This window comes from Montipora foliosa, chromosome 6 (assembly GCF_036669935.1).
Source record: "Montipora foliosa isolate CH-2021 chromosome 6, ASM3666993v2, whole genome shotgun sequence".
NCBI classification, from domain to species: domain Eukaryota; kingdom Metazoa; phylum Cnidaria; class Anthozoa; order Scleractinia; family Acroporidae; genus Montipora; species Montipora foliosa.
The window spans coordinates 55,479,367-55,490,347 of NC_090874.1; the positions used below are offsets into that span (position 1 = coordinate 55,479,367).

The 10,981-nt window shown below is 39.0% G+C and overlaps 1 protein-coding gene across 1 annotated transcript; it reads left to right on the forward strand.

Annotated features, from left to right (window-relative positions):
* The first annotated feature begins 1,651 nt into the window (after positions 1-1,651).
* On the forward strand, positions 1,652-10,707 carry LOC138006055 (cytochrome P450 3A8-like). Its single transcript, XM_068852212.1, has 5 exons — positions 1,652-2,043; positions 2,389-2,594; positions 4,498-4,783; positions 7,955-8,258; positions 9,965-10,707. The coding sequence occupies exons 1-5, from the start codon at positions 1,693-1,695 to the stop codon at positions 10,345-10,347; spliced, it is 1,530 nt and encodes a 509-aa protein (XP_068708313.1). The 5' UTR covers positions 1,652-1,692; the 3' UTR covers positions 10,348-10,707.
* The last annotated feature ends 274 nt before the right edge of the window (positions 10,708-10,981 follow it).

A 10,981-nucleotide genomic window follows, 5' to 3' on the forward strand; every position in this document is an offset into this window, starting at 1 on the left:
AGGAGACAGGAATTTTATTTCTCTGACAAATGATTTTGTCATTGTAGTGTAAGATGAAATTTATTTGGGAAGCCAAGAATAATTCTTTAACTTCCAGGTTATTGCTACTATTTGCTAGTGCGAAGATTGTTTACATGAAACTCACGCTTTTTGCGAATTTTGAGTGTCATGAAATTACATAATTTGCGTGACAATATATCCCTTTTCCCTAACCCAAAAACATTCAGATAGTAGCAAACTTCATATTTACTTAACCATTTCTTCTGCCTTTAAGCTTGTCAGCATTGTGATCTGCGATAATTCGCAAGTCTGTTTTTGTATCTCATAGATGTTTAAAATTTTCAATTACATGGCCACTCAACCTCTCGATTGTGTAAATGGTCGTAAATAGTTCACCCTTAGATACGTTTCTCAGGAACCCGACAAAGAAGGCTTCCTGACCCGACAGATGAAATCTAAATATTCAGTTAAAATTGAAAAACCAACGACGGAGGTTTCTTGGCTAAAAAGTACGTTGTTTTACTCTGATAACATTCTTTCCCGTAGTTCATTCAGTTGACACAAGGTGATCACGTGCACAATGATGGTTGCCTAGCACGCGATCAATTTCTTCCTTTTGACAAAACATCATGACCTTTCCGTTTATTCATAAAAGTCAGAGAATGCACAAATTTTCGTGTTTTTAAAATCGATTTTCATTAATCTTTGATGAGAATTCGATTCAGAGTTATATATAAAAACTATGTTATTTTTTTTCGTCATCTGTCTTTTGGCTTCTCTTTTTCTGGTGCAAACGCAAAGCCAAACAATGTTTTGATCTGGCATCAGATTAGACTAACAAGAAGAGGAATTATGAAGCGGAAACAACACCTTCAGTCCTTTCTTAGTGTGTGCAATAAACGTTTGCTCAGTGCAACTGCAAGACATGCTGGAAAACGTCCGTCAGAGCAATTCCAGTTAGTTTTTTGCAGACTGTACTGATTTAAAGAAGAAAGGAGTGAATTTTACTCAAGAGTGTGTTTTGTTATCTTTAAACTGAATTTATTACCAACGCTTAAAAAACTAAAAGACCTCAAAATGGGACAGGACATCACAAAATAATTAAACGTGTGAACGTGTGAGCCAAAGGGCCTCTGCTGGCGGGACATGTGGGTGACCTCTCAAATGGTCTTAATGACGCCCCACTTGAAAAATTAACTGGAACGCTGCAGTTCAATACCACCCAACTCAGTGCCTTCTTTCTTTGTGTAACGTGTATCACAGGCAACCCAGTGTAAGCTTTTTGGAGCTTCTAGTGTAATAATAATTTTGCACCCGGGCTGAAATCGAGCATGTAATCGCAACAAAATTTCAGCCCGACTGGCAAAGCGAAATTTCATGTAATCAGTACCTCGAGGTTTTTATTCACCGCGATGTTCAGGTCTTCGGCGAATAATTGTTAATTTTAAGATGCGATCGCTTCTAAGTCAAAACTACCTTGCATCTCATTTCCGCTTCATCAAATACAACACAAGTCCTTGTTTCATGATTCGTTCTCCTTGAGCAATATTGCGTGATCCTCCCTATTACAATATACCGGTAATACTATATATAGATACTTATGACGTAGTCTTCGGTCAAGCTGATTCATCCATTTTAAAACAACAAAACAACTTGGCTGCTTCAGGCTGCTTTAACTACTTCTTCAGGAACATGGATTTGTTTAAGTTACTCGAAGAGATCTTTTCTCAATATTGGACAACGACAATAGCTACAATCGTAATCCTGTTTGTTTACTTTAGGGGGATTGCACCATTTCGCACCCTGAAGAACATCTTTGGTGACCAGGTTCCAGGACCAATGCCTCTTCCATTTATCGGCAACATGCTTGATTCGCTGAGGCATAAAGGTCTTATGCATATCCAGTTGGACGAATACTACAAGAAGTACGGAGATGTCTTCGGGATGTTCTTATTCGGAAGTTATCCGACCCTTGTTGTCGCAGATTTGGAAATGGTGAAACAAGTTTACGTGAAGGATTTTCAAGCATTTCATGATCGGCCGGTAATCTTTGTGACTACAAGCTTAACCTAATTTTTTTATAAGTTTGGGGCTAAAAGTTAAGCGATCGTGCCTTTGAGGAGCTACATCAACCCCTCAATCAGTTTTGAGTTTTTATATTCCTCGCCACACTTAAAGCCGCCCTTGGGTTCCTTTTAATTTTGGATGCCGAAATATCTCCACTGCGGTACTTTAAAATATGATAGGCTCAATGTTATTGCAATATCTAGTAGAATGGGGAACCTAGCTTCCAAGGACTGAGTGATGGGGTGGTGTGTTAAATGAGGATCGATATTGTAAAGTTAACTTTAATTTCTTTATAAATTTTGGTTTATTTTTCTTGGGCAGGTGCTGTTTAAGTTTCCAGAACCCCTTGATAAAATGTTGGCTGTTGTTGAAGGTGATGAATGGAAACGGATCCGTAATACTCTGACTCCAACTTTTAGTGCACATAAAATGAAGCAGATGGTTCCACTAATGAACTCAGCTTGTGACATATTGATGAAAAAGTTTGAAGAAATTTCAAGCACAGGAGAAACCTTTGACATCTTAAGGTTATACTAATAATTTGTTGAATTGATGGTTTTCCTTTGTTTTAAAGCTTAAATGAAAATGTACAAATATCAAGGCTTTGCTTGGCAATGATTGTCAAGGAATGGAGTTCAGAAATAAGTATTAGCTTCCTCGAAAATCATCTTTAATTGCCATGAATTCAAGCGAGTGAAAAGATTACTAAATGCAAAGGGCTCACATGCCTGTTTATGGCCTATCACGCAAGACAAACTGTGACAACGATAAAGTCTTAATTACTGCAGGAAAAAAGTGAAGAGAAGATTATAAATAAGTTATTCTTGGTTCAGACTGCACAATGAAAAGTTTCGACTTGCTCAGCAACAAGGTTTTGATTGGTTCAGAGCACATAGCGGAATGTTTTAATCTATGTACTGCAGACATGATGCAGCTGCAAATTATCTTTTAATTTAGGTCATTACAGGTCATTAGTTGGTTTTAGCTTATAATGTACCTCATTGTAGGAAATATAATACCACATTGTAGGTCATTATAGGTCATTCATTTAAACGTGAGTAATGGCAAATAGTGAAATCAAAAACTTACACTCAAAGTAATCAGCCTTTGGATAAAAATCAAAGCTCAAAATTTTGCCAATCAAATGTTAAGCAAACAGTCGTTCAAAATCTGAAGAATGAAAGGAAGTGATTTTTTTGTCATAATTACTATAGCACTTTAAGGGTACTTAGGGTTACTAGAAAAATATCTACGTGCTTCGTGCAGCAGTGTCAGATATCATCCCTGATAAAAAGAATGATACTAAAGATTACGGAAATAACTACATAATCATGCAGCCTCAGTCACTTCATCTTCATGGAGGACCCTGAAGACTATACTCCCAGAGTGACGAGCAGCTTGAGGCCCAACAAACGGAGAACCGTCAAAGTCTAAAGCAGCAAATGAATATAGGGGCACTCAGGCCTAGAACATTTAAGCACAGAAAGTCAGCCATGATCTCACTAAGGCCTTATTAGGTCAGTGGTTAGCATCAGTGAAAGATCATTTCTCCAGTCCACGTTTTACTGTAATGCAATCTGTTCTTTCTTTTATGCACGTCAGTTACATTTTACATTCATTGCCCATATAGTTACCACAATGAATAATATTGGAAGGTTATAGTGAAACCCCAGAATTTGATGTTAAAACATGAAAGTCAATATCACCACCTGCCACCAAATGCTGATGTCTGTTGAATATATGTCAAACATGCTGATGGTGGAAATCGTTAGTCACAGAGATTTATCATAGCTGCACTAGCACAACCAAAGCCTGCCAACAAAAGCATAATATAATGTCATTATGTCCTGAAGTTAACTTCGATGAAGATCCTACATTTAGTCGCCCTTATGCAAAAGAATCCAGGGGGGCCCTTGGAGTCCAGATCCCAGATTCAATCGGACAAATTTAGGCTGTGTAGGAACTATAATGAGACTGTATATCACATTTTAGCCCTCCTTCAGCCAAAAATATATCAATTGCTCAACATTGATATTGCGAACAAGATGTACAATACAATATGTACAATACGATTTTATTTCCTCTCGACATGGTTACTTAATTTAGTTATAGTTGCCAATGATGTCTCCATTGTATTAAGTAAAAGTGCTTGAGCATGGTGGCCAAATAAACCATTCTGTTTCCTAGTTAAAATAAATAAATAAATAAATCTAACCCTTGTATGCTACTTGTCGATGTTACATTTAATACAGGCAAGGAAACAGAAAGAGCGTGGAAGCACAGAACAAGATTAAGAATAATAACTGTAGTAGTTAAAAGTAAAATATAGCAGAGGTAAGGTGGACAAGTTCCAGGAAGTAAGAGACACATAAAGACTTAAACGAAAGCGTAAATTGTTGTTTATTGACATTTCTTTTTTGTCTCATGTAGCTATTTCCAGGGACTTACAATGGATGTCATTTTACGTTGCGCATTTGGAATCCAAGCAGATTCGCAGAACAATCCCGATGAACCAGCTATAACTGCAGCCAAACGAGCTATCAATGGCAGCGCTTCTCAAAGAGCTATTATCACTATTCTTAGTCTCTTACCATTTGGAGATAAAATAATAAATGCTTTTCCCAGAATTTTGGCACGCAATATGGAGGAAATGTTAGGCATTTCAAAACAAATCATTGCTGTGAAGAAGTCTGCAGAAAGCAATGCATCAAGAAAGGTAATCATAACTAGCTATTATATTGCCCCGGGGGGCCAAAACCTGATTGGATCCTGATAACTAGTATGCAAAACGAGGACGGACAACTTCGAGCGAAAAAAAGTATATACATACGGTAAAAAATCTAAAAGAGCAAAAAATATAATAAAAGGACGTTTCGGTCAGTGATCTTCGTCAGTTGCAGTGCAAGTGATCAATAAATTACAATTTCCTTAAATACGTTTACAGTACAAAGGATGACATAACATTACAAAGATGATTACATAACACGGCGTGATAACACATAATAGCAAAAAATTAACAGGTGATGAACAATCGGTAATTACTAAGCGGAAAACTATAACAATGCGATACAAAATTACGAAAAAAACAAACCAAAACAAACATACAAATAAAATGAAAAAAGAAAAAATTGTCGAGTCAACAGAAAGTGTCAAGGAACCAGCGTTAAAAATAGCAAAAGGGCGAAACGCTGGTTCCTTGACACTTTCAGTTGACTCGACAACTTTTTTTTTTTCTTTTTTTCATTTTATTTGTATGTTTGTGTCCGACCATTTTACACTTTTCAAAATATCAGTTCCATTTTTTGTCCAAATAGAAATTGCATGCTACAGTTTACGAAAAGTGATTAGACCGTTCCCATCCGATGAAAAACCGCCTCTTCCTTTCGTTTCCTTAGAGTTTTTTCATGTTTTTCAATTAAACGCACGGTAGAGGACTGGGACTAGTTGCGCATGCGCCTTCTGATTGAAGTGAGGTCAGATTTCTATTGCAGACGTTAATTCAAAGAACCATCCATGTAGCCTTTTTGTGGGGCTCTTTGAATAAAAAGCTTCTTTACCAACCATTGTCTTTCCGTAGTTAAGTGCCACCCCCCTTGAGCCCCGTGCAAGCTCCCAACAATGTGAGGACGTGCAGTGTGTTATGGGAAGCATACAGCCCATAAGACTTACAAAATTTGGCTGCCACTAGTTTTCAACATGATAAAGTGGTACTGTGATCAAAAAATGACTTCCTTTTTTTTCCCTAACATCTGCCTTGCAAAACTTTTGAGCTTTGATTTTTATCCAAAGCCTGTTTACATTGTAACCCTAAGATCGTCGTCTTTAAACGGGACTTTAAACCGAGCTGTAGAGCTGCGATGGGCCGCTATTTGTGCTCCTTGAACCGACCTCTCTTCTTTAGTTCTCTTGAAACCTGCGATGATTTATTGTATGTTTTCCAGGAAGTGTTACAGATCGGCCTTGATATATTCATGCCTATGAAACGAGTTCGTGCTATATTAGCCGACGCACCGTGGTTGTCAGAAAAGCTCAAATCTCTGATTCAAAGGAGGAAAGAATCTTTCTGTAAACATGGAGCTGACTCATGTCTTTTCAAGTTTTACAGAAATTCAGTAAACCGTGAAAAGAAAACTTGCAAGGCCAACTTTTACAATTCTAAAATACAACAAATGAAAGGTAATGACTCTAAAGCGTTGTGGAAGGAAGTGAAGCGCATCAGTGGATATGAGCTCTCAGACCGGTGATTTGCTCAGTAAGATCAAGGCTGACGAGGTCGAAGGTTAATCCACTCTGGAACTAGCTAATGCTATCAACAAGGCCTTCGTTGAGCCTCTCGAAGAATACAGACTGCCCATTCCCCTAAGCCCATTGCCTTTAGGGGACGATCCTGAGTTCTTGGAGATATCCGAAGAAAGATCTTTTAAATCATTGTCCAGCCTCAACACCGCAAAGGCCGCAGGCCCTGGTGGCATCAACAACTGGCTACTAAAGGAATATGCCGAATGTCTCGCCTTCCCAGTAAAAACCGTCATCAACGCATCACTTAAGCAACAGCGACTACCCAATATATGGAAATGTGCCGACGTAACACCCCTGCCAAAGACAAATCCCATAGAAAACCTGAATAAAGATCTGAGACCGATCTCTCTGACACCTGCTATGTCCAAAATCGCCGAGTACATCGTTGTACACGATTACGTAAAGCCTGCGATAATGAAAGTTCTCGACCCCAACCAATTTGGCGCTGTCCCAAAATCTTCAACTACAATCTCCTTGATTAGTATGATCCATGATTGGACAATCGCAATCGATGGCAACCGTTCCACTGTTAGGTATATACTTTTAGATTATAGGAAAGCTTTCGATCTTATCGACCACAGTATTTTCTGTAATAAACTATGTGACCTGGATTTATCAAGAAGTGTCACCAACTGGATCATCGACTTCCTCAGAACCAAACTAGTAGATGGATGTTACTCTGAATGGGGCTCAGCTCCATCCGGAGTCCCTCAGGGAACAAAGCTTGGTCCCTGGTTGTTCGTCCTCATGATAAACGATCTGGTTCTTAGTGGTGCCTGTCTATGGATGACACTACGGCATCTGAAGTCGTCAGAAAAGGCGAATCCAGCGCTGCACATCGTATTGCTGATGGCGTATTTGCTTGCTCAGAGAAGAACAAGCTACAACGAAATTCTGACAAATGTAAAGAACTAAGAATTTCTTTTGCTAAAACGAAGCAAGCTTTCCAACCTGTCGTAATTGATGGAAAAGTAATTGTTTATTTTCTGCATAGAGGTATACTCAACAGCGGGAGCAGCTGTAGAGTCAACTATTACTAGTTGTATATCTATTCTTCTATTGTTGGCAATTTCAATTCTGCATGGCAAGAGTTGGGAATTTGTGGAGGAGTGGTGTTGGAAGAGTTGTCAACTGGTTGCAGTGCATAAAATCACCTACACCTTATATCACAGTTACCCAATTTAAAATTTGGCAACCAGTTGTCGTGACCTTTCAGTTGGAAACTCTGGTTCTGTTGCTTAAACGTAGTATATTTAAGCTAAATAGAAAAGAGAACACAATTATAAACATCATGTTTTCTGTGGCAGTTTTCTGGCAGCTTGAGAACACCTCTAATACCCAAGACGTCTACGACGAGCTCAATAAATGAAATAGAGTGATAATTTCCACAAAACGTGCGAAGTATAGTAATTGTGAATTTGATAGCAGCTACCCTAGGTATGACAAGAACACTTTCATGCCCCTTCAATTTTTCTTAGATTCCAGCTGCACCCCATGCGTTATTTAGAGTAAAAATTCCCTTGTAGATTGATGCTACTGCATGGAGCCCAGTGCAGGGCAAATCAATTTATGTCATTCTTTTCGGTAGGACCTTTTGGATCTTATGCTGATAGCAGCTCAGGATGAAACCCTCCCGAAGACAAAGAGATTGACTGATGCTGAGGTGCTGGCACAAAGTGTCGTATTCCTGATTGCCGGCTACGAAACCAGTAGCACTACACTTGGATTCGTTGCCTATTTCCTTGCCACTAATCCTGATGTTCAGGCAAAACTACAGAAGGAGATTGACAGTGTGTGGGATGACGAAAGCAAAATGCCTTCCTACGAGACAGTGAATGGGTTGCCATATTTGGACATGGTGATTTCAGAGACCCTGAGAATCTACCCACCAGGTGAGGAAGGATAATGGTGATGAATGAGTTACAGGGATGGGGTAGGAACACTGGGAACTTTGTGCTTAATCCAGTCATCCCATGTTAAGGTTGAGGGTTAGAGGTTCCATGGGGTGTGGTTATTTTTGAGTGTTAAGGTTCACACAGTTGTTAGAAAACCACCAGGTGACCATTTCCTGAAAAATAATAATAATAATAATAATAATAATAATAATAATAATATCTGACCTGCTAATCGCCCTTTCTCGCAGTCGGAGACTGAATTATTAAGGGCGCAGCTCAACGAGGTCAGACCGAAGGAAAGAGCTGCCCATAGTTTTTGGACGACAGCCGAGTGGACTCTAGCTTCTTGAGTGCTTGGCGCAAACCTCCTTAGTGCAACGATAAATCGATAGTACGGGCTGAACCGTTTAATGTTTGTGTTATAACATGACCAAAATATCTTGTGTCAGTTTCACGACAGTCTTTTGACATCCTTTGTCTTCTTTGAATGCCTCTCGCTCGCTAACTCGTCGAGCTGACTTTTACCTATTAAGTGAATTCCAGCTCGACGGTAAAAAAGCCTTGCAAATCGTTTTGCAAGTGGCTCGGCCAAAATACCCGCGGATGGGTGAGTTAATTAAAACATATCACATCTAAGTCTTTTTCATATTGCTGTGTGGAAATTTCAGCATTTTCAGTGGTACGCTGATCGGTCATTATTGCAGTATGGGGAAGAATCATTTTTTCCCGGTGTACGCGTCAGTGTTTTCGTCATACCCATTCACCAGTGGGAAATAGTAAATGGGTAATTGACCATTCAGAGGGCGCGCTTTACTTTTGTTATGTTATAAAAGTTTAGTATAATTACATAAACGATTATTCGAAATTCTCTGCGCTGATAGGTTGCTCTACAGGTGATTTTTACGCGATAATCACCTAAGCGTTTTTTTTTTTTTCAAAATGGCCACAAGCCGTTTTGTGGATGTGACAGATCAAGAAATTAATTGTTTTAAAGAAAATGCATATTTTTCAAATAATCACCAATAAAATTATTCTAAGACAATTATTCACCTCAGACTCAGTGAATATCGGTCAACAAAAACCGAGACATTGCTATTGAGCCATATATACTAAATTAATTAAACATTGTGGCCCACATAATCTGGTTTAAGACCCAATAATTTAATCTGTGAGCGCGGCGGAACTGATTGATTGAGCATTTCCTTGCCGACCAAGTGATTCGAGCGTACGTTCAGCATAGGGACGCTCCACAACCTGCCAAGAGAAGTCAAATAATTTATCATGAACTATCAAGTTAAACAAACTGCTCTGGCGAGGTTACAAGATCTTACATTGCCAAACACAGTTGCGTACTTTTCATCCTGCTGGACAAGGTATCCCTCGTGAACACTCGCAGAGCGTCTTGTTACCTGTATACAGGTTGTTAATATACCAACTATATATATATATCTTGAGTATAGTCTACCCTTGCGGTAGAGTGTTCGATGCGTTTCGCAGAGCGTAGTATACGTATATCTGAGGATTGAACTAATCAATAAGACATAACTTCTTCTGTGACTCTGAGTTTCACGCTCACGCGATCATTAGAAAGTCTGTCTGATGATCGCGTAAGCGTGAAACTCGGAGTCACAGAAGAAGTTATGTCTTATTGATTAGTTCAATCCTCAGATATACTTATATATATTTTTTTTTTCTTTTTCCAGCCGTCGCTATTCATCGTACATGCACCGAGAATTGTCTTTTGAAAGGCTTGAAAGTTCCAAAGGGCCTCGTGGTAACGATCCCACTCTACAGCCTTCATATGGACCCCAAAGTTTGGCCCCAACCCGATAAGTTTGACCCAGAGAGGTTTACTCCTGAAGCCAAACAGTCACGTGACCCCTATGTTTACATGCCATTTGGCCACGGTCCTCATAACTGTATTGGAATCAGGTTTGCGCACATGGAAATGAAGCTGGTACTGGCTCGTATATTAAAGAAATACAGTTTCCAGACTGCGCAAGACACCAAGATCCCACCTGAAGTAATTATCAGGGCTACATTAGTGGCGAAAGAAATCAAGCTGAAGATTACCAAGCGAGAGTAACTAAACGTCATCAATTGTTAGAGTAATCTTTCAACTTACACTAGTTTTAAGATTCGAGCCCTCCGTTTTGACTCTAAAGTTCAGGTCTGGAAACACCAACATTTATACTAGCCGCAACGTTTCAGTTAAGGCTTAGAGTCGATAAATTAATAGCTATGTCTCTGTTGCTATTTCTGGATGCGTCACTCACGTAAAGGAAATCACTCACCAGAATCAAACCAAAAACCTGACTAAATTGCACAAAAGATTAAACATTAGCCATCTAAACAAGCGCATATTAACTGAAATAATGTTTTTAGTGACTTAACTTTGTATTACCTCCTTTTGTTTTTAAAAATACTCCAAACACGTAAATAAATACTCCGAACACGTAAATAAAGTTCGTGTATGTATGTATTTGGTGACCACATTATTGTTGAATCGTGCGTTATGTGCTCCTTGAGACTGACGATTGACTAACGCCGTTCAACTGATGGAAACTTGTTGAATGGAATAGCGCTGTAACGCCTCCACTGTAATTTGTTCAACTTTGGGCAACAACGTTCAACTTTTTGAGTTAACTATTTCAGCCTTCAACGGAGTGAGGTGATGTGGGATTGCGGAGAATTTATTGGTTCAATTGTTAAAGGAACGA